Source organism: Plecotus auritus (assembly GCF_963455305.1).
Source record: "Plecotus auritus genome assembly, chromosome: 9".
Classification (NCBI taxonomy): Eukaryota; Metazoa; Chordata; class Mammalia; order Chiroptera; family Vespertilionidae; genus Plecotus; species Plecotus auritus.
The window spans coordinates 109,180,509-109,203,561 of record NC_137783.1 but is presented as its reverse complement, the minus strand read 5'-3'; the positions used below and the strand labels follow the sequence as shown (position 1 = coordinate 109,203,561).

General features: G+C 52.0%; 2 protein-coding genes across 4 annotated transcripts in view; one reads left to right on the top strand and one right to left on the bottom strand.

The window, feature by feature from the left end:
* RPS3 (ribosomal protein S3) overlaps nucleotides 1-12,950 on the top strand; it is a 36,698-nt gene extending 23,748 nt beyond the window's left edge. Inside the window, exon 7 of the mRNA XM_080642745.1 lies at nucleotides 12,789-12,950. The gene's annotated coding sequence lies outside the window, so the exon portion shown is untranslated. The remainder of the gene's footprint in view (nucleotides 1-12,788) is intronic.
* Nucleotides 9,652-23,053, bottom strand: part of GDPD5 (glycerophosphodiester phosphodiesterase domain containing 5) — a 95,430-nt gene continuing 82,028 nt past the window's right edge. For 2 of the 3 annotated variants that reach the window (XM_080642741.1, XM_080642742.1), the window contains exons 10-18: nucleotides 20,699-20,781; nucleotides 19,448-19,598; nucleotides 18,769-18,987; nucleotides 18,050-18,207; nucleotides 17,558-17,705; nucleotides 16,494-16,576; nucleotides 15,933-15,947; nucleotides 13,732-13,844; nucleotides 9,652-11,325 (exon numbers count right to left, since the gene is read on the bottom strand). In XM_080642741.1, coding sequence (XP_080498867.1) covers nucleotides 11,177-11,325; nucleotides 13,732-13,844; nucleotides 15,933-15,947; nucleotides 16,494-16,576; nucleotides 17,558-17,705; nucleotides 18,050-18,207; nucleotides 18,769-18,987; nucleotides 19,448-19,598; nucleotides 20,699-20,781 — 1,119 coding nt within the window. In that variant the 3' untranslated portion in view covers nucleotides 9,652-11,176. The remainder of the gene's footprint in view (nucleotides 11,326-13,731; nucleotides 13,845-15,932; nucleotides 15,948-16,493; nucleotides 16,577-17,557; nucleotides 17,706-18,049; nucleotides 18,208-18,768; nucleotides 18,988-19,447; nucleotides 19,599-20,698; nucleotides 20,782-23,053) is intronic. The other variant, XM_080642743.1, reaches the window with a different exon arrangement.

The window sequence follows — 23,053 nt, the reverse complement described above, 5'->3', positions numbered from 1 at the left end:
TTCATTCATTCAACTACTCTTCCTTCCACTCTCCCATCCAGATTCCTAATGGCTGGCTGCAAGGGTCTAGTAGTCTCTGCCTACTTGAGGGGCTAGCTCCTGCCTTAGCTGTTCCACCTTCGCCTTCACTTACTCATTTAAGCCCAATTGCCCTCCCTGCGCTTCAGATTTGTCAAGCTGTTTTCTCTTAGTATTGATAGAACACGCTTTCATTTGGGGTAATTTGAGAAGGGTCTAATAAAGGAATGATTTCAAAAGTGTAGAAAGTATTTAGGGACTACCACAAGGAATGCAGCAGTGCCACGTGGCTCCAACTCCAGAGAGTTTTCACCTCTCCCAAGGTTTGAAGGGCTGGGAACCTGTACAAAATATCTGTATAGGGAAGGGCCCCTTACAGGAGCTGTAGCCTTTGGTCAAGGAATTCAGGCTATCCCAGAGAGACCCAGTGTATGTGGAGGGGTATAACTCTACCTCCCTCTCCTCACCCATCTTGTCTCCTGCCCATCTCCTATAGGTGCCCCTTCCCCAACACCATAGGATCGGGCCCAGAGCAGGTGCACAGTACCTGTTCAAGGTCGAGTGAATGTATTAAACAAGTATGTATGGAGAACCTTTTCTCTGCCAGGCAGTGAGCAACGCAGTCATGGCTCCTGCACTCAGGAGCTCATAGCTTGGTGGTGGTGGTGGTAGTGGGGTTCCCATGGGAAGTACAGAATATTAGGGGAGCTCTTAGAAGAAGGAGCACTAAACGCAGTTGGAGGGGAGAGTCAGGGAAGGGAACCCTGAGGAGGGGATCTTCAGACTGAGGAGACAGATTTTGCCAGGTGAAGGGAGGGGAGTGGAGGGAGAATGTCTCCAGCTGAGAAAACAGCCTGTGCAAAGGCCCAAGGGGAAGGAGATAGAAGGTAAAGCCCAGGCCCAGAGGGAAGTTCTCTCTGTTGTGAAGGAAGCACTGTGGAGAAGTAGGAACAGGTTGGCTCTAAGGACTGATCTGGCTTCTAATCCTGCCTCTAACATTGACTTTGCGTGACCTGTGCACATTCCCTTCAGTTTCCTCATTTGAAATGAGATCATAAATGCCCACCTTACAGGGTTGTTGTGACTTTGTGACTCTTAAATAGAATGTATGAAAAGTGCTAGGTGCATAGTACAAACCCAATGTTCTTTGCATTGCTTTTTTTTTACTTAAGAGTAAGGGAGCACACTTAGTTGTGTTTTTTGGTATATAATTTCATTTGATCCTCACAACCCTGAAAAGTTTGTCTAGAGCCCCACCCTCTTTAAGTTTGTCATGTTGAGGCAAGTACACAGGGGGAACATGCCTCTCAGAGGTTGCTGTGAGGATCAAAGGAGGGGTGTTTGTGAAGGCACTCCACAGACTGAAGGGCTGTATTGTGCCGGTCATGATTTGGCCTTTAGAACATATTGCCTCTGCTTGCACACCTCCAGGGACAGGGAGCTCACTCCTTTATGTAGTAACTTACTCTAGAGGAGCACAGCTCTGGCCAATGCCCTTGCCTCCCCTTTAACTCTCCTGATCCCAGGTGCTCTCCCTCCTCTGAGACCACTCTGCCCTGGAGAGCAGATTTGCCCAGTGTCAGCCTGGCTTTCACGGCTCATGCCCAGGTCATACTAGGTGGTGGATCCCCTGCCTCAGAATCACAGTAAATGAGCTCTCTGGTGGGCAGGGTTCTGGGAAGTTAACTTTGCCCAAGTAGAGGGCCTGGGCACTGCACCTGGCTCCAGACTCTGTATGCCTAGCAGCTCAGCCACATTTGCTAGAGTGTGGGTGTGTCCCAAGGAGCAGCCCAGGAGCAGCCGAGGGAGGTGAGAGAGGCTGTGAGAGTATGCTGCCCCCATTCTAGTCTCTCTGAAATGAGAAAGCAGCCACATTTTGAGTTGAGATGCAGGTGAGTAGGTCTCAGCCTGAGGAGGGGCTTATCCCTGCAGAGATGTCCTAGGCCAGTGGTCGGCAAACTGCGGCTCTATTGACTGAGTTTGCCGACCACTGGGATAGGGGCTTAATCACAAGAAACAACAACAGCCTGTAATTATTGGAATCGAGAGTCTACGTCAGTGGTCGGCAAACTCATTAGTCAACAGAGCCGCAGTTTGCCGACCACTGTCCTAGGCAATAGGGTTTTTGGGAAGGGCTTCCTCTCCTGGGAAGTGCACCAGTACTTACTCATTCTATAGCTCATCTACTGCTCTGGGCACTGTGGATACATGGGGACCTCAGACACAGTTTCCACCCTGGGGATTCCCCTTCTGGGGGCTGAAGGGCGCCCAGTTGGAACATTCTCCCATCCAGCTAAGAGTCTAGGCATCTCAAGCTATAGGTCCTGATGCAGACTGAGGCTCCCAGCCCTTAAAGTTGACATGCCACCCTGCCTCTTTTTCACGCCAACACCTATTCATACAAACATGCTTAGATTTGTAGACACCACACAGTTAGGGCAGCCCTTGGTCCTAAGCACTTACCTGGCCATGCCCTCTCCCAGGTGCCCTGAAGCTGCTGCTCTTGCACGGACCACTCCTGTTTGTCCTGCCGCCTGAACCCCCGGCAGCCTGGGCTCCAATGTCTCTGCTGCTCTGCCTAGACTGCCACTCAGGCTCAGCTGCAGGAGGACAAAGGGGCTGGACGCCAGGGGGAGGGGAAAAGAGGGTGGAGGGAAAGAGGGGACGCTGGGCTTTTGTTCCACTCACTCTTGGACGAGTCCTGGAAGGGAGGAAAAGGGGGAGGAGGGAGGAATGAGCATGGGATTGACTGTGTGCAACTCCGGGATCCGTGTGCCTGGATTGGAGTGACTTGGCACCGACTCTACGACTGAATGAGGCACAGGTGTGAGGGTGGGTGCCTCTCCTGGGAGATGGTGTACAACCTGGTGGTTGTGAGCTTTCAGGTGTTCCAGGGTACTTGTATGAGACTGTGAGAGTATATGGGACTCAGCGGCTGCGTAGCATTGGAGTGAGTGTAACCTTGTAGCTGCAGGGGTGACTAAGAATGTGACTGCATGGCTTGAAGGTCTAGCTTTCCTTCCTGCCGGTGTGACTGTGCCATGTCTGTATTCCTGCTGATAGCAGACGTCATTGTGGGACCGTGCATCTGGTTATATGCCTTGTGTGTCCCTGTCTCTGTCTCTATGTGATTGTTCATTTCTGTGTGTGACGGGTGTATCTCTGTGGACAACGTGTTCATGACAGGGGTCTCTGTGGACCGTGTCATGCGTGTGAACATCCTATGGTCCTCTGTGATACGGTATGAGTTGAGGTTTTCACTCAAGAACGTACCTCCCTTGGAGGGGGTACAGTAGGACTGGCGTGGTGGTTTTGGACAGACTTGGTGTGGGGGTGGAGAGGAGGAGGCAGCTGTGGGCTGGGCTGGGCTGGCCTCCTGGAGCCAGAGGGAAATGACTCCATAGACTGGTGCCAGATCATTTGCTGCCTCTACAAAGGCCCCAGGGCCTGGTGTCCATGGGGTGGACGAACAGATTTAGCTTCATGGAAGAGGACAGCAATTTGGAAGGAGGTTGCCTTGACTAGAGCACCCATGGGCCTGGGGCACCTATGGTCTGTCCTGGCTGTTGCCTTGACATGTCCCAAAGCCCTAGACCAGCCCCTCCTTTGGCCCTGGTCTTTCATCTTGACAGGAGGGATACATAGATTCCAGCTTTTTTTACAGAAAGCCTTGTGCCATGAGGAGTCACTGAGGCCGGGTGTTGCAGGAACCTGCTCTGGCCAGGCTTAGGCGGCCCCGTCTGATAGGAGGGGTCACTGTGACGGTGGCCAGGTATGTGTCCTGAGGTCTTGGAGAGAGTGGTCCGAGGACTCTGCTCCAAGGAATGGTGTATCCCCCTTCCACCTAAAAATAGGTGGTATGTGTTACTCTTTGTTAAAGGATGTGAGAGATCCAGCCACTTTTTAAGAATATTATTTATTCTTTATTCCCATCCTCCATCCCCCTCCCCATTGGCAACCATCAGCTTGTTTTCTATATCTGTGGGTCTATTTCTGTTTTTTTTTTTTTTTAAGATTCTACATATAAGGGAAATTATACAGTTTTTGTATTTCTCTGTCTGACTTACTTCACTTAACATCATCCATGTTGTCGCAAATGGCAAACTTTATTCTTTTTTATTGCTGCATAATATTCCATTGCATATATGTACCACATTTTATCTATTCATCATTTGATGGACACTTAGGTTGCTTCCATATCTTGGCTATTACTACTAATGCTGCAGTGAACTTAGGGGTGAATATATCTTTTTGAATTAGAATTCTTTTTGTTTTCTTCCAATAAATACCTAGAAATGGATTTGCTGGATTGTATGGAAGTTCTATTTTTAATTTTTTGAGGACCCTCCATACTGTTTCCCATAGTGGTTGCACTAATTTAAAATCCCACCAGGGTTCCCTTTTCTCCACGTCCTTCCCAACACTTACTATTTGTTATTTATTGATGATAGCCATTCTGACAGGTGTGAAGTGATATCTCATTTTAAATTTGCATTTCCCTGATGATTAGGGACCTTGAGCATCTTTTCATATGACGGTTGGTCATCTGTATGTCCTCTTTGAAGAAATATCTATTCAGGTTCTCTGCCCATTTTTAAATCAGTTTGATTTGTGTGTGTGTGTGTGTGTGTGTTTTGTGTTGTATGAGTTTCTTATATATTTTGGATATTAACTCCTTATCCAAAGTGTCATTTAGGAAGATCTACCATTAAGTGGATTGTCTTTTTGTTTTGTTGATGGTTTCCTTTGTTGTGCAAAAACTTTTAAGTTTGATGTAGCCCCATTATTTTTTTCTTTTGTTGCCCTCACCCAAGAAGACATATCCAAAAAGATATTGCTAAGAGTAATGTCAAAGAGTTTACTGCCTATTATGTTTTCTTCTAGGAGTTTTATGGTTTTAGGTCTTACATTTAGACTTTAATCCATTTTGAGTTAATTTTTGTATATGGTCTAAGAAGGTGGTCTAATTTCTTTTTGCATGTATCTGTCCAGTTTTCCCCACACCATTTGTTTTTATCCTATTGTATATTCTTGCCTCCTTGTCATAGATTACTGATCATGTAGGTGTGCTTTTATTTATGGACTCTCTATTCCGTTTCATTGATCTTTGTGTCAGTTTATATTCCAGTATCATGCTGTTTTGATTAGTATAGCCTTGTAATATAATTTGATATCAAGTAGCATGATACCTCCAACTTTGTTCTTCTTTCTCAAGATTTCTTTGGCTCTCCAGGGTCTTTTGTGGTTCCTTACAAATTTTAGGGTTATTTGTTTAGTTCTGTATAAAATGCCATTAGTATTTTGATAGGGGTTGCATTGAATCTGTAGATTGCTCTGCATAGTATGGACATTTTAACAATGCCAATCTTCCTATCCATGAGCAAGGTGTATCCTTTCATTTATTTGTGTATTCTTCAATTTCTTTCTTCAGTGTCTTATAGTTTTCAGAAATAATTCCTTTGTCTTTTTTATTACATTTATTCCTAGGTATTTTTTTTATTTCTAGGTATATATGGAATAAAATGACCTTTATTATGTTGTCATATATAACCTTTATTATGTTGAGGTATGTTCCCTCTATCCCTACTTTGCTGGGAATTTATATTAAAAATGGATGTTGGACTTTGTCAGATGCTTTTTTTTGCATCTATTGATGTTATCATGTGATTTTTCTCCTTCAGTTTGTTTATGTGGTGTATCACGTTAATTGATTTGCAGATAATGAACCAGCCTTGTATCCTGGGACTAAATCCCACTTGACCAGTGGGATTAAATCTTTTTAATGTATTGCTGAATTTGGTTTGCTAATATTTTGCTGAGGATTTTTGCATCTGTGTTCATCAGGGATATTGGTCAAAATGTTTCTTTCTTTGTATTGTCTTTTTCTAGTACTGGTACCAGTAATGCTGGCCTCATAAAATGAATTTTGGAGCCTTCCCTCCTCTTCAAATTTTTGGAGTTATTTGAAAAGGATAGATACTAATTCTTCTTTGAATGTTTGGTAAAATTTACCTGTAAAACCATCTGGTCCAGGACTTTGGTTTGTTGGGAGTTTTTTTTGTTTGTTTTTGTTTAAATACATCTTACTGACTTTAGAGAGGAAGGGAGAGACAGAAACATCAATGATGAGAGAGAATCATTGATTGGCTGCCTCCTGCATGCCGTCCAGGCATGTGCCCTTGGCCGGAATCGAACCCAGGAACCCCCAGTCCACAGGCCAACGCTCTATCCGTTGAGCCAAACCAGCCAGGGTGGAAGTTTTTTGTGTTTTTTTTTTTTTTTTTTTTTACAGATTCTATTTCATTAATAGTTGGTCTGTTTGGATTTTATGTTTCTTCATCATTCCATCTTGAAAGAGTGTATGTTCCTAGGAATTTATTAATTTCTTCTAGGTTCTCTAATTTGTTGGCATATGATTGTAGTATTTTCTTATAATTCTTAGTATTTCTATGGTTCAGTTGTTACTTCTCTCTCATTTCTGAATTTATTTATTTGGGCCCTCTCTCTTTTTTTCTTTATGAGTCTGTCTAAAGGTTTATCAATTTTGGTTATCTTTTTAAAAAATATATATATATTTTATTGATTTTTTACAGAGAAGAAGGGAGAGGGAGAGTTAGAAACATCCACGAGAGAGAAACATCGACCAGCCGCCCCCTGCACACCCCCCACTGGGGATGTGCCCGCAACCAAGGCACATGCCCCTGACCAGAATTGAACCTGGGACCCCTCAGTCCACAGGCTGACGCTCTATCCACTGAGCCAAACTGGTTTTGGCTGGTTATCTTTTCAAAGAGCCAGCTCTTAGTTTCATTGATCTTTTTTATTGTAATTTTAGTCTCTATTTTGTTTATTTTAATTCTGATCTCTTTTAAAAATATATTTTTATTTATTTCAGAGAGGAATGGAGAGGGAGAGAGAGAGATAGAAACATTGATGATGAGAATCATTGATCAACTGCCTCTTGCACGCCCCCTACTGGGGATTGAGGCTGCAACCTGGGCATGTGCCCTTGACTGGAATCGAACCTGGGACCATTCAGTCCACAGGCCGATGCTCTCTATCCACTGAGCCAAACCGGCTAGGGCTCCATTCTGATCTTTATTATTTCCTTTCTTCTACTCACTTTGGGGTTTGCTTGTTCTCTCCCACCTCCCCCCCCCCACCCCCAATTACTTTAGGTGTAAGGTTATATTGTATATTTGAGATTTTTCTTATTTCTTGAGGTAGGCCTTTATTGCTATGAACTTCCCTCTTTGACTGTTTTAGCTGTGATCCGTATATTTTGGGTAATTGTATTTTCTTTTAGCTCAAAGTATCTTTTTATTTAACCCTTGATCTCATTGTTAACCCATTCATTGTTTAGTACGTTATTTAGCCTCCACACATTTGTGTGTTTTTCAATTTTTTTCTTGTAATTGATTTTCAGTTTCATACCATTGGGGTCAGAGAAGGTGCTTTATATGATTTTAATCTTAAATTTATTGAGACTTGTTTTGTGGCCTGACACGTGGTCTATCCTGGAAAATGTTCTTATTTTCTTATGTGCACTTGAAAAAAAATGTGTATTCTGCTGCTTTTGGATGAAATGTTCAAAAAATACTAAATCCATCTGGCCTAATTGTCATTTAAGGCCATCATTTCCTTATTGATTTTATTTTCAGTCTGAATGTGTCTTTTGATTTGAAGTGAGTTTCTTGTAAGCAGCATGTAGATGGGGCATGTTTTTTTAACCCATTCAGCATCTTATGTCTTTTTATTGGAGCAGGTAGTTCATTTACATCTAAAGTAGTTGATATGTTTGTACTTACTGCCACTTTGTTAATGGTTGGTTTTGTTTTGTGTGTTTTTTGTTGTTGTTGTTGTTGTTTTTATAGTCCTTTATTCTTTCTTTTTTTGATGCCTTCCTGTAGTTTGCTGTTTTTTATTTTTATTTTTTTTAGTATTTTGTTTGGATTCCTTGTTATTATTTTTTAATATTTTATAGGTTTTTGGTTTATGACTACCATGAGGTTTATGTATATCATTCTATATCAATAGCAACCTATTTTAAGGCATTTAAATTTAAGTATATTTTTAAGGACTACATTTTTTACAATCCCCTCCATGGTTTATGGTGTGTGTGTGTGTTTAGAGAGGGAGAAATAGAAACATCAATGATGAGCATCATTGACCGGCTGCCTTCTGCATGCCCCACACTGGGGATCGAGCCCGCACCCAGGCATGTGGCATGACTGGGAATGGAACTGGAACCTCCTGGTTCATAAGTCGACAGGCTGATAGGAGCCAAGCAAGTGCCTAAGATATATGGGGCCCTGGCCTCCCAACCCCGAGCAGCTCCAAGTGGGGAGGCAAGTGTGTGTAGTACTGTCCTGTGGATTGTGCTTGCTCCCTTTGTTTGGAACCAAAAGGGGCTCAGGTGATGTGTTTGGAAACTCACTGCAGCAGCCTTGCAGGTAGGCCCGATTACCTGGACTAGAGCCCCCACCCATGCTATGGAGGTGGAGGGGGATGTAAACAGTTTCACTTGGCCCTCCAGCCCCAGAGTATTCCCGAGGTTCCTGGAGCGCTCCTGTGGCTTCCCAGCCTTCTCTGTGCGGTCTCTTTCTCATATTTAGAAGCTGTTCATTCAGTCCTCAGTTGTTTGGAGTAATTGCTCTCTATATATGTGAATACTTGGTTGAATTCAGCGTCCTCCTGTGCCATTGCCATCTTGGACCTCTAGATTGAGGCACCTTTATATCTGTACTTGGGAAGGAGGACCCTGGAGGAAGTAGAGGGTAGGCTCAACCTTGAGGAGGTCTCACCCACTGAGATCCAAGGGAGGAAGGATGGAGTGGATCTACAGGGGCTGGCAGGGAAGGCCTCTTTGAATGGGCAGGCAGTCAGACTGTCTTCTGCAGACAAGGGGAGGACATCAGGAAGTTGGGGTTCTCAGTAACTCCTCAGGTCAAGGCATAGGAGCCAGGGTTGGCCAGGGGCTGTGGGTTCAACTAAGGGTGGAGGCAGGCCCAGCCATCTGCCCACGTAGCGGCTGGCTTCCATCCTCCCTCCATTGTTTGGGGTGAGAGGAGGCAGTTGGACTGTCTGCATTGGAGGGGGTGGGTATGGTGTAGGGCTCTGGTGAGAGTGGGACTCTGGCTCTTCCACAGAGAACTAGCCTGCTCTACCCTCTCCTGGGAACTCCAGGATGTCTCAAGTTGCCCAAGTCTGGCCAGGGGCACTGCCTGGACAGGGAGGAGCTGGCAGGAAAGGTCAGGTTCACTTTCCTGTTGGGCCTGCCAGAGGCTGGAGAGCAGGTTATTGGGCATTTTGGGTAGGACAAGTGATCCCACTCCTGACCCAGCTGTTCCAGGTTTCACTCGTACTCCCTTGTGCCCAGGGAGAGGCAGGAGCTGACCTCTGCTCCAGGAAGGGAAGCACTTGGCAGATCTCACTGGGGGAAAGAAGGGGTGAATCCTTCACAGTTCCTGAGAGGCAGTCTTAGAAGTTAATGTGGCGGGGGGGGCGGGGGGCAGCCTGGGTTCCAACATTTGGGAAGGGTTTCCTTCCTTTCCTCTAGGAAGGTGGCAGAATTACTCCAATCCCAAGAATTCTACCCAGAAGACCCCTGTTTGGAGAAGAGACACATCCTGTGGTTTCCAGAAAGCACCATGGTTTATTTAATGCGGGCTGGTGCTAGAGTTCAGCTTCTCCCTTCTCCCCTTAGGACACACCCAAGATCACACAAACTCTTAGGACAAGGATGGGAGTTACAGACCTGCCTCGACTCCACTGCTGACTCCTTCACTGAGGGCAGAGGTCCAAGGACTGAATAACAGAAAGGGACATCTGTGGACTATATCGGGGCTTTCATTCCAGGCACCCCAATGTGCCAGGAATGGGGTGGGCTGGCTTTGGTCAGGTCCAAATCCTTGAGAAGTCCAAGCCAAACTTCTGCCATGGTGGAGAGGCATCTGCTGGCTGAAGGTCTCACTGCACAGGTCAGGGAGCTCAGAGCACCTCCAAGGGGCCGTGCGGGGACCTCCTAGTCCCTTTGCTCACCCAGCATTGGGCCCAGGAGCCCTCCCCAGCTTCTGTGCTGTTCCTGGCTGGTTACAGAAGGCATGAGTGCCTGGGTGGGATTCTGGTGCCACTTGCTCTGTGGGGCCTTGGACGGTCACTTTATCTCTCCAAGACTGGTCCCCAGCCCTGGGCTGTTAAGGAACCTGCCAGCCTGCCACTTTCCCGCTCGTTTCTGAGAATGGCTCCTCACATCATGGGGCCAAGACTGAATCCCAAACTCGGCAAGCTCGGTCCCCATCCTTCCACTGACAGTTCAGAAATGACGTGTCAACATGGCAGCTTTAATCACTTGGCCAAGGCGCCTCAGGCTCCTTCCTCTATAGGCCTCCTTGGCCACATGCCTGCCCCTGACCATGCCCAGAGAACCCTCTTCCCAGGGGCCCTGCCCTGTCGTCACTGAGGTGGTGCCAGTCTCGCTCTCCTGAGCCTTCAGGTCACTCTGCCCTGGAGGCCTGTTGGACACTTGGGCAGGGGGCTGAGCAGCCCTGAGCCTGCTCTTCTGGTCACTTCCAGCTGCTCCTAAGGACGTGGCTTGGGCCCACTCCTGGGGCAGGGCCAGTGGCGGTGGGAGGCTGGTCGGAGGAATATCTCCATCACTGCTGCAGGCTTTCCTGCTGAGGCGAGCCTCCTTGTGCTTTGAGACGGATGTGAAGAGCTGAGCTGCTGGGGGCAGAGGCCCAGCCCTAGGTCCTCGAGGCAGGAGAAACAGAGAAGTCGGCTGCTTCACAGCCCAAACAGGAGGGTGGTCCCACATGAGCATCCACATCCTCCAGGGGATAGGGCATGGCCCAGTGGCCCATCAAAGCATCCAGGATTCAAGGGAGGGTTTCAGGGGAGGACCAGGCCCCACACTTCCCAGAAGAAGGATCCCCAGGCCTGCAGGGGCATCTGAGAGGCTGGAGTCCCGGCCCAGCTGGGCCTGAGGGGAGAGGAGCCCCTACCCCCTAAGAGAGGTCATGGCGGACGAGGGGCTGGAGCCAACGAGGAGGCCATGGCGCCAGCTCCCAGAGCGCTCCCAGTCCAGACAAGCTTCTGCCTGCTCTTCTGGGTTCCCTGGTCTCTCCATTAGGTTCAGCCTGGGAAGACAGGGCTTCACCTAACGCCCACTCCGGTCTGTGAGGGTCTTGGTTTGGCTGCCAGTCCCTCGGGGGTTCACTGGGGTGGTGGCGCTGTTGGCATATGTGTCATAACTGTTGTCTGAACACACAGAGAGCTCATCGGAGACCTCCATGCCATCGCTGATCTCTGTTGGGCCAGAGGAGGCAGAATATGAGTGGGGGCAAGAGAGGGGTCAGTGAGGATGGCGAGAAGATATTGTGGGAAGGGTGGCCCGCAGCGACTCCTGGTCAGGCACTTGGATGCTGATGAGACTACTGGGTTCAGGTTTGGTGTTGAGATTGGTATTCAAGGCCCCCCTGGGTGTCTACGCTCCCAGGTTTGGTGTTGAGATTGGTATTCAAGGCCCCCCTGGGTGTCTACGCTCCCCAGGAACTCTTCCTTCTAGCCACCGAAAACCAGCCCCAGCCTCCTGGGCTTGGCACCATGTGTTACTCTCCTCAGGCCTTTGCACAAACTGGCCCCTCTCCTGGGAGTGACTTCCCCATCAACACCTTTTAAAAAGTCTGGCTCATTCCTCTCATCTGTGTTATTGCAGCCTCCTGAAAGCCTCCCTGACCCTCCTTCTTCTGGCAGGGATGGGACCTGCCCATAGCCACCCTCCCCCTGCTACCTCCCACCCCATCACATCCTGTACTGCCACTGCCTGTGGCCTCCACCAGCTGGAGCACTTCAAGGATAGGGGTACTGTCTGGGCCTCTGCGTGCCCAGTGCCTGGCACAGTGCTGGACACAGCAGAGGCCCAGGGGAAGGTCTGCTGAGTGGAGGGGACTCAGGGTTCCTTGGTGGAGTTGAGGATCTCTGGAGACGACCTCTCAGCCTGGAGTGAGCACTGTGGTCAACTCCCCTCAGAGCCTGCCTCAGAGGTGCTCAGGGAATGGTCTTCGGCACTATGGAGGGGGCGGGGGGTCTGGGCAGAACCTGCCAGGCCTAGGGGTAGGGGCTGGCCTCCTGCCTTCCATTCATGCTCCTCACCCCTCTGACTTGAGGCCAGGCACAGTGCAGGGGCCTGGGGATCCCAGGTGCCCTGGACTGGCCCCTTCCTCCAGGAGGGAGCTCTCCAGTGTGGCCAGAGGGTTGTGGGACGCCAGGGGGCACTCCAACCCGTCTTGGTGCTCAGGGAAGGCTCCCAGGAGGATTTTTTTTTTTTTTTTGAGCAAAGGTAAGCAAGAATCTGTGTATCCTAAGCACCCAAAAACAGTGCCTGGCATTCATCTGTTAGAGAAATGAATAGTAAAGGAGTGAATAGTGAGATGGTCACACAATCCTTGATCCTTGGAGCCAGCCCCACCAAAACCACAGTCACCCCCATGGCTCTCGTTCATTCATGCACGTTTACCAAGTACCCTACCCCTCTGGACCGGCATGACCATAACCCTCACACGTATCCTTTGGGGGTTACTAGCCCATTTTACAGACAAGGAGTCTGATGCTGAGGGAGGTTAGACAGTGTGCTCCAGTGTACACAGCTTGTTGGGGGATAGAGTTGGAATTTGAATCCAGATCCATCTGGCTCCTAAATACTCTATAAAATTTCTCTTTTTCTTTTTCTTTCTGTTCCCATACCCATATCTCTCTCCTGAATTACCAAGATGCATGCTGGGAGGATGCCATGCGGACAGGAAGATGACCATCTACAAGCCAAGCGGGGAGGGCTGGACCAGATCCTTCCCTCACAGCCCTCTGACACCTGGACTTTGGACTCCTAGACTCCAGAATTGTGAGACAATAAATTTCTGTTGTTTAAGCCTCCCACTTCGCGGTACTTTGTTACAGCTCTACTGCAAAAACGGCCAAATACAAATCTTCCCACAACCCACGTCTGCTTCCAGAATGAGGCCCAAGCTCCTGACCACGCCACCAGGCACCACCTGGGGTGAGCCAGCCAGCGGCCCTCCACGCCAGCCGTGTGGAGCGGTATTTAGTTGCCAGTGCCCTGGAAGCAGTGCTCCCTCACTCCCTCTGAACATGCTGCTCCTGCCTGGCCTGTTCTTCCTGCCCTCTGCTCCTCCGCCCTGAGCGCAAACCCATCTCCCAGGCCCCTCCTATCCTTTCGGTTCAGCTATATCACTTCCTTGCAAAGTGGGTTCCAAAACCGTCCTCACTGCCCCAGGGAGCTCTGACCACTCTCCTCTGTACCCCACTTGGGTTCAGCGCCCTCATCTGTTAGAGCTCCAGTGACACCCAGTTTCCCATGTTCTTGCTTAGATAGCTGCCTCCTCCTCCATCAGACTGGGACTGTCAGCCGGCTGGCAACAGCAGGGATGAAGTCAAGTTTTGGGGTCCCTGTATGAACCAGGCAAAGCGGGATAGGCCTTCAAAGCAGATTCTTCCCCTCCACCCCACTCCTGCACGTCACCCTTGCCCACCACCCATGATGCTGACATGGCTGTATGTGGAGGGCGTGTGTGTCTATATGTGTGTGCCTCTGTATGTGTGTGGGCATCTATGTCCATGCCATGTTCCTGTCTGTGTGTGCTGTGTGCACGTGTGGGGTAGGGAACTGGGCCCAGTGCCTGTCTCGGGGCTGCCCACCTGAGAAGATGAGCTTCTCCTTCATGATGCTGACATCCCGGCTGGTCCGGTGCACCGCCGCATTCAGCATGATCTGCTCGGGGTTGTAGCTCCGTATGCTACCCAGGCGCCACCTGCAGAGATGACCCCGTGCATCAGGCCCTTCCCCACCCACCCCTGGAGCAGGGGTCCTGCCCTCTCCCAGAGCCTCTCTGGCTTGGGCCTGAGAGACCAGCAGGACTCTTGTCTGACTATCCAGATGGGGCCCAGCGAGGGCAGAGCTGGCGCTTGAATCAGAGTCTCCTGACTCTCAGCCAGGCCTCTCCTGCCTTCCTCTTACTCCAGACCCAGCTCAGCCCCCTGGGCCCAGGATGTTTTGGGTTGGTTAGTTCTGTCTCAGGTGCCCCCAGTTATTCACCTGGTTTCTTTGGACGTGATAAATTTGGGATGGGGAGGGCTTACCAGACTTGACTCTGATGACCCACCATGGGGTACACACTAATCTTGGGGAGTTCCAGCTGATGTCTCCTACAGCTCCACTGTTATGACTAAGCTGAGGGAAGCCAGAGGGAACCCCCGGAGAGGAAAGCAGAGAGGAGGGGAGATGCAGGGGGCTTTGCTCAGAACTGGTCTTCACAGGCTCCGAGCCAAGGACTTAGAATGACTTGGGTGGGGTCTGTGCTACTCTCTTTCCAACCACCCTGGAAGAGGGGGCACATACTCCCCAATGGGGAGCCCCAGCCGGAGCGCCAATCCCTCTGATGGCCGAGGCCGGGCTGCTCAGGGCATGCAGGGGCCACGCGAAGCCAGGCACTGCTTTTTCTGTTGTTGTCCTCAACTAGCCCCAAATCCCTGGCCTCTGACCTTCAGACTTTGTAACCTGGACAGAAGGATTCACTGGACCCCCACTTTCACTCCCACCAAGAGAAGCGGGGGTCAGCTTGGAAACAACCCAACCCCCAGGGCACAGAGCCCTGCTGGGGTGGATTAAGGGAGCCCAGAATCCACAAGAAATCAGTTGTTTCCAGATGGGGTCAGCACAGCTGAAATGGACAGGCAGATGGACAGGCAGAGGGGTGGATGAACAGAGCGGACAGACGGGGGCCAAGCAGGAAGCAGAGGGGAAGACAGCCTGCGCCCTGGCTGGGCGAGCACCCTTCGTGTCCTTGAGGACAGCAGTTGGGTCTTATTTATCACTGTGTCCCTGGCACCAACCTCAGTGCCGGCTCTGTGTGTGTGTGTGTGTGTGTGTGTGTGTGTGTGTGTGTGTGTGTCGGGGGGCCCTAAGTACTTGAGTGAATGAATGGGAGAATAAGGAAGTGATCTGCACCAGGGCCCCTTCTCCGTCAGGCCTCTCTTACCCCCAGGAACAGAGTGGCACCACCCTGCCTATATGTTGTGTAGGGCCAGCCTCCCAGGCACGCTGACCCCCACTGCAGGCCCAGCAGCGCCAGCCAGCACCTCTGTACGTCTGCTGACTGTGAGGGTGGAGGAAGGCCTGAGTGAAAGTACCTTGGCTGGCTCAGTCCCCCAGCCAGGGAGCAGTTTCTCCTAGAAGCTGCTCAGTGAAGCCCTCTGACCCTGGAGGGCTCAAGGTGCTTGACCAAGGACTTGGGTCTCCAAGATGGAAGTCTCCTCTTGGAAATTAACATTAACCCCAGAAGGAGAGCATCAGGCCAGGGTTTCTCAGCCATGCACATCTAAGACAGGAAGCTCACCCACTGTGGGGCCCTCGCCAGGGGAAAGTGGGAGAGTGTGTATGGGGGAGTCAGAGACAGAAAGTGAAAAAGAGAGATGAGAGACACAGAGAAAGGTAAAGAGAGAATGAGTGATGGGAGAGGCAAACCCAGAGAGCGGAAAGGCGACAGATGGGAAGGGAGAGACAGAACTTGGGGTGTGCACTGGGCAGCGGGCAGGCCCTGCAGGGACACGGAGCGGGGAGCAGGCAGAGCCCTCTCTGCAGAGGAAGAAGCGCTGGTGCTGAGAGAGGCCAGGTCAGCAACCGACAAGGGAACACTGGCTCCCCATCGGCAGAAGCAGCAGGAGGGACAGAGCAGAGGGCACACACGGCCAGGTGGGAAGAGAAGGGAGGATGCCGGGAGAGGAGGGTTCTGGGGAGGGAAGGAGGCTTCGGGTGAGGGAGCGACCCAGGCACAGGCTCGGGCAGGTCCCAGAGGAACTGGAGAGAGGGGCAGCGAGGAGGAAGACCACACCAGAATTACCTGATCAAGTGATAGCTGTGAGATGCCAGAGTGCAGCAGAGAGGGGAGGGTGGGGGGAGAGAGGAGGGACATGCGCCGGGTCAGAGCAGAATGGGACAGAGAGAGAACGTCAGTCAAGAATAAAACCCTTCCCGTTGGTTCACGGCTGGGCTGGGACCCCAGCCTGGCCCTCAGCCCTCCCCTGGCCACCCCCACCTCCCACTGCACCCACTGCCCCAGCTGTTGTCTGAGGGTGGGGAGATCTCCAGCATGGTACAGGTGTGCTGAGTGCTGGTGGGAACCACGGCCGTGTTCAACAGGTGGGGAGACAGGCCGGAGAGGAGCTGCAACCCGAGTCCACCAGCAAATCTGCGCAGGGGTTGGCTCTGGGCTCCCAGCTGGGTGCTCATTCCAGAAGCTACCAGCTCTGGCGGAGGGGGGCGGGCTGGGGGCCACTGGGAGTCTTCTCCCCGCATGGGCCTTCTCCCGGCCCAGAGCTCAGGAGGAGGGGCACCTGGCTGGGTGGGAGCAGGGTCTGCCTTGGGGCGGGGAAGGCCAAGGAAGTGGTCAGAGCCTACTCACTTCTGGAGCACGAAGATGCCCACGATGAGGGTGAAGGAGATCAGGTCCGCGGTGACCCACATGAGACAGTACTCGTCCGGGGGCTGTGGACAGACGGCCCATGGCCAGCCTCCAGTCACAGGCAGTCCACATCAGGCTCCAGACGGAGGGTCCATGGGCAGGGGAGGCCCTGGAGGCATGAGCTCTGGGCATTGTGGGGAGGGGAGGGGAGGGGAGGGGGGGGGGAGGGTGTGTGTACACAGGATAAAATGCCTGTGTGGTGTTTGGAGTAAAAAGGTGGTTAGTGTTAAGCCTGGAGGGTTTGGCTGCTTAAGGAGGCTCAAAGCAAGAGGCCAATAATGAAAGATAGATGAGTGTGAGGGTTCAACATGACCTGCAGGTGTGCCATGTGTGGCATCCATGTGGGTGTAAGAGTGCATGTGTCACTGTAGGGTGTGGACTGCCTGGGCTTCCCCCAGGAACAGTGGAGGGACCAGGAGGGCAAACCTCCTGACCTCAAGTGGCCTGAGGAGGAGGGGTGGGGGCTCTTCTTGCATTGGTCAACTCCTGTGACCCCAAAATTCGAGTGTGCTCATCCCCACTGCTGCCAGTGTTATTTCATCTCATTTGGGCTGAGCCTTCAGAGATCTTAAAGGACCGAGGGCAGGTGGACGGATGGACTTAACCCTCCGTGACCTAGATCTGATCGCTGACCTTGGCACTGTCTCAGCCATAACAAGACCCTCCATCTGCCGTTCACCTTCTCAGAGAGGTAGCAGTGGGAGCACATAAACAACACCCCAAACCAGGAAACCCAAATAGTTGTTCACTAGCTCTCTAGGGCCCGTAAGTGATGCTCCTGCCCGTGGGTCAGGCCCAGGCCCCTCCCCTCTCCCAGCACCTCAGTGCCGACGCAGCGGCCACAAACATCCTCCTCCTGCCTCAAGCCTGTACCCTCCATGGGCTCCCCTCAACCTGAGGCTTCACCAGAGACCCCAAGTGTGGAGTCTGCACCCTCCTGGGTGCCATTGGCAGCTCTCAACTCCCCGCAAGTGCCCTCTATCCCCAGCAGTCCCCCAACTCACCATGATCCAGAGGGGGGAAGGCACCTGGGACAGAGTGTGGGCGTTGTCGGAGGTGACGGATGGGACCCCCATGCACCACAGCAGGGAGAAGAGCCACGGCGTGTTGACCGTGTAGAGGTTCACACTCAGATTCCAGGAAGCATAGTCCCTGTGGGGTGAGGGACAGGCTGGTCAGCCTGTGGGTCTGGGCCTCTGGGAGCCTCTGATGCCATCCTCACCGTCCCGAGGAAGGACTTCCTCCCAGAGGGCCCGACTCGGAGCCAACCCATGTCTGCCTGACGCTCTTGACGTCTCCTCCTCGACCAGAAGTCCCTGTGCTTATCCATCTGCCCAGATGTGTGTGTGTGTGTGCGCGTGCGTGTGTATGAGAGAGCGTGCATGTGTATGAGAGAGCGTGTGTGCGTATGGGAGAGGGAGAGGAAGACACAGACAGACAGTATGGAGGAACTGAGTCTTGCCCTCTGGCTGAGCAGGGGTAGGTGGGGTGGGCACCTGAGCTCCTGGCGGGACACCTGAGTGTAGCGCAGGTTCAGCCACTGGATGTGGCCTCTGTGTAGGCTGGTAGCCTCCTCCTTGGAGCCTGACGTCTGCTGGAAGCCAGGAGCCACCCTCCGTACAAAGGGCCTCTGCCTGTTAGGCAGCCACATGACCTGCAGGCAGAGAGGGGGCGGCCTCAGATCTCTCATCTGTAAAATGGGTTGAGTCTACCCCTCCTAACGCACCTAGAAGGGTTAAAAGAGACAGGACAGACAGGCCTGACACGGGGTAAAAGCTTACATATAATTACCGTAATCGGGGGATGACTTGGTCCCAGCCAAGGCTGTGAATTGTGTTGGCAATAACCCAGGGAGCTTGCCCTCTAGCCCCTGGTCACAATGACTGATAATCGAAATGTCAGTTATTCTGCACGCGGCCACCAGCATGTAGTGTGCGTCACACATTGGTGTGAGCTTCCTCAGATCTCCAACTATTACACCACGAGAATGTGGGCAATGCTTCCTAGCAGTAAAAGTGTGTTGGAGAACCTGGACTTGATCATTTTAAAGGACTTCCTTGTTACCCTCTTGTCCCCACAATGACCCTGTCAGGGAGGCGAGGGGCATGGTACCCCCATTTTACAAAGGTGAAAGCTGAGGTCTGCAGAGGGGACCCGGTGAATTAATGCTGAGTCCTGGAGGCGTGGCTGGGCGTGGCTGGGCGACAGGCCTCACCTGGTGCTGGGGGAAGCCGGAGCGCAGCAAGGCCTCCAGGGTGATGTTGAGGAAGCTGGCTCGGTAGGGATGCTCCCGAGGAGGGTCGCGCAGGTTGAGCAGCAGCGTGGCATTGCCCTTGGCCAATGCCAGGAGCTCAGCGAGGCTGCAGATGGACTGGTTCTGGACCTCCCTGTGGTCGGAGGGGGACAGGGAACTGGCCGTCCAGAAGGGATCCGTCTGGCAGAGACAAGGACACACATGGCTGGCTGCCTCACCAGCACTTTAGGGGCCTCCACGTGCCTTCCTGGCTCCCGAGCACGGAGACCCCACCCTTCACCTCTCTCCTCCATGCCCTGCTTACCAAAAGAATTATTTGCTTGGACTATATCCCAGACCCCAGCACATTTCTCCTTGAGTAACATTTCAGACCAGAGAAACCACTTCTCTCTATGGAGTTTTACCAAGGTGACAATTTTAACTCCTATCACCATCAGCTTTTCTGATGGGGGACAGACCAGCACATGCAGTGACAACCATGGTCTCAGGGCTGCAGAGGCAAGAGCCCAAGGGGGCTGCTAACAAGTGGCTGTGAGGGACGCTGGGGAGTGGGGCCCCTGAGCTGATGGCCGCCCAGCTCTTACTGCATGGGGTCCCCACCCACGTTTTCCACACTCGGCCGGGGCAGGTGCAACCAGACCTTCAGGAACCACTGGCCGGCGTTGAGCCTCTGCAGGACAGTCCAGTTGAGCATGGAGGCGGGCCTGCGGGCCAGCTCCGGGAACGCCGCCTCCACGTTGGTGGTGCGCCGCAGCGTGGTGTCATGCATGAGGAAGGGCACGCCGTCCAGGCTGCACGAGGGCGGGCCACGGAGTCACTGCCCACCCAGGCCCCTCACCTGCCCCCAGTAATCACCCAACACACACACACCCCTGCCCCCCACCCATGTACACCAACCCGCCAGGGGGCCCTGCAGGCTCTGCCGCTCTCTGGGCCTCAGGCTCCCCGTCTGCACAAGGAAGGCAGTGGGCTGGTGGGCGACTCCTGCAAGTTCTCTATGAGCATCAGATGGGGGTGGGGACTGCTGAGGAGGGAGGGCTGGGCCTAGTCTCTTAGCAAGTTCAAGTGTTCACACGTACATGGTGCCCTTAGTACACACCCTGTGCAGCCGGACGTGGCTGCCCTGCCCTCTCCCCTTCTCAGAGGTCTGTTAGGAGATGGGTGTGGGTTCTTCCTGCCCTTTATACGAATACACACATGTATCTACATGTAGAAGATGTGTAAGTCATTTTAGCGTTTTTTGTTTGTTTTTGGTTGTTAATCCTTAACCAAGGGTATTTTTCCCATTACTTTTTAGAGATAGTGGAAGGGAGGGAGAGAGAAACATTGATGTAAGAGAGACACATCAATTGGTTGCTTCCCACACACGCCCCCACCGGGGTCTGGGATCGAACCTGCAACCCAGGTCCACGTCCTTGACTGGGAATTGAACCCGAGACCCTTTGGTGCGCAGGCCACTGCTCTAACCAATGATCAACCCTGGCCAGGGCTGTGTAAGTCATCCTAATGTGGTCTTTTAAAATACAAGTGACACCACAGTGAGTGTGTACTCTGCAATGTGCGCATTTCACTTATCAGAGCGGCTCCATCTGTCGGAGCCCTAGTCCTTCATAGAGATCGAGTCTGTCCTTCAAGCGGCTCTGTGGCAGGACTCCAGCTCCCAACCCCCAGCCCCGCTTCAACCAAGAGCCTCTGTTCTTTTCTCTGTTTTATATCCTGGAATTTGGCACAAGATTTAAGGTCACCGACAAGGTGCCTGCCCTGCAGTGGGTAACCCAAGCCTCTGCCCTCCCATCTCCGAGGCTCTGGGACCCGCGGTTTCCCCAGTGGAGACCCGGATGTGGATGCAGTGGGGGCGGGAGGGGTGCCATCCTCACAACCCAGCGCCTACCTGATGGTGACATCAGCTTGTAATCCGTACAGCTTATGCTCTAGGGCCTTCCGGAAGGACATCAGCGTGTGCTCTGGGGCCAGCTGCCGGGAAAGGGGTAGTGAGGGGAGAGTTGAGATTTAGCTCACGTGCACCTCCCCAGCCAAGGGCAGATCTTCCATGCTGGGCCTGGTTCTAGCTCCAACTCCTCAGGCAATACTGTGTGGCGGGGCTCAGCTTCCTCATCTGTTAAATCGCGCCTGCCTCGCAGGTTTTCTGGGTGGGAGTGGGAAGCAGGGGTGGTTAGTGTTGATGTATATAAATGTCGGGGTACAGTCCTCTGCCTATGGCAATCTTGGGCTGGGGGTGAATGCCAAGTTTCCCCTTGTTATACCCCAAGTCCAGGTAGAGGTCCCGGAGCGAGAGGAGAGGGCAGATAGGCAGCAGTTTCAGAGGGCGACTAGTCTTCTCATCTGTACAGAAGATGACGAGACCATCTCCAAGACTGTCACATGGGCTAAGAGTCCCAGCATGTTGGCTGATACACAGTAAGTAATGACAACTGCTAACCTTGCAGCATCCACATCTGAAGAGCCTACTTTGGCTCTGACTCTACCGTCAACCAGCTTTGTGGCCTTGCGTGGTACATCTGTTTCTCTCATAGACCCCAGTTTCCCCACACACCCCTTGAGAGAGCATATCCCCTCTTCTTTAAGGGTCTTTCTACTTGGGAGAGGGGAGGTTTTCAGTTTCCCTAGTTCTAGCTGATTTGGTGACTGTCATACCCTTTGCTGCCACTGGGGGTCAGCACCATACCAAGGGTTGGGCTAGGAGGAGGCGCACCACAAGGAAGACGGGGAGGGAGGACTCCTGTCTACGTAGGGATGAGGTGGAAAGGGTCCCCATGTCATTCCCACCAAGACAAGGTCATTCCCATTCTCTCTCCCTCTGGCCATGCGGTTCCCCAACATGTAACACACGGAAAGGACTTGGGAGTTGAGAAGGAGCAATACCATTTCTCAGTCCTGGGCCATCACTTCCCCTTTTGGAACCTCAGTTTCTTTAGCTATAAAATGGGCTGTTACCAAGCTCGTGGGTGGTATAACAGACGACAGTGGGCTCTATAACTTGAGTTTCTTTCTCCCCCTTTCCCTGGTGCAGAGCAGCCCTGGGGACCTGCGGCCTGTCTCCCAGGCAAATGGGCCGTGTGAGGCCTCGCCTAGAGGCGGGGCAGGGCCACGGAGGCATCTGGAGAGAGCATGGGCTTCCCACCCAGCTCGTCTCTAAATGCCCTGTGGCCAGGTCTCCACGAGTGACCACCCAGGATGGGCCATTGCTCTCTCCTGCTCGGGCTGGGGCTGCAGAGGGAGACGGTGGGTGGCCCGAGGAAGTGTTTGGAAGGAGCAAAGTCTCTTTCTCGAGGCTTTTTCCAACTCGGGTCTCCCTGTGCTAAGTACTGACCTCCTAGAGAAAAGGCATGGAAAGTTGGCCCTCCCTGGCCAGTCCTGAGACTCCAGGAGGACCCCCAGAAGTATGTGGGCACTCAGGGTGGCTTGTTAATCCCCATCTTGGGGCCCCCAATGCCTCTGGCCTAAGCCCACATGTGGTTCTGCTGTCAGGAGTGTGTGTGTGTGTAGGCGGGGAGGCATGCCACAAAATCAAGTGGGCAGGCCACTGTGGTTAAAAGTCCAAGCTTTGGAGTTAGTCCAACCAAATATTAAAGTGAGCATGTGTGCACACACACTTGGGCACTCACATAGGAAGACACGTGGGCACCGTCTCCAAGACAGGGATGTGCACTTGGGCTTATCACACACAGATGTGTGGACCGAGTCAACGCCTCCCCCAGGGGGATGTGCACGGGTATCACAGCAACACATAGAGCTGTGCCGATGCCTCCGCCAGCCCCTCAGAAAACACCCCAAGAACACAAGCAGCCAGAGGCACAATGTGTGAAATTCTACGGGACAAATGACTGTTTCTTCAACCACTAAACAGCAACTAAAGAATTAAACAGCAACTAAACGTACTTAGAAGAGAGGTTAGCCAGATGCGCTGGCTGGACCCCACTGGATTCTGATTTTTAACAACTGTAAACAGACATTTTTGAGATAAAGGAAAACCGAGCATGGACACAGTATTATTAATTGGTTAGGTGTTATAAGAGCATTGTGGTTGTGGTCATGTTAAAAAAAGAAAGAAGTCCTTATGTGTTATGGTTAGAGATACATCCTGAAGTATGGCTAAATTATACGATGTCTGAGATTTGGTTTAAAATATTACAGCAGACAGAGTGTGGGATCTCGGAAGGCAGGGGAGAGGGGGTGGGTGGGAGGTAATCAACCAAAGACCTTGTATGCATATGTGCATAACCCA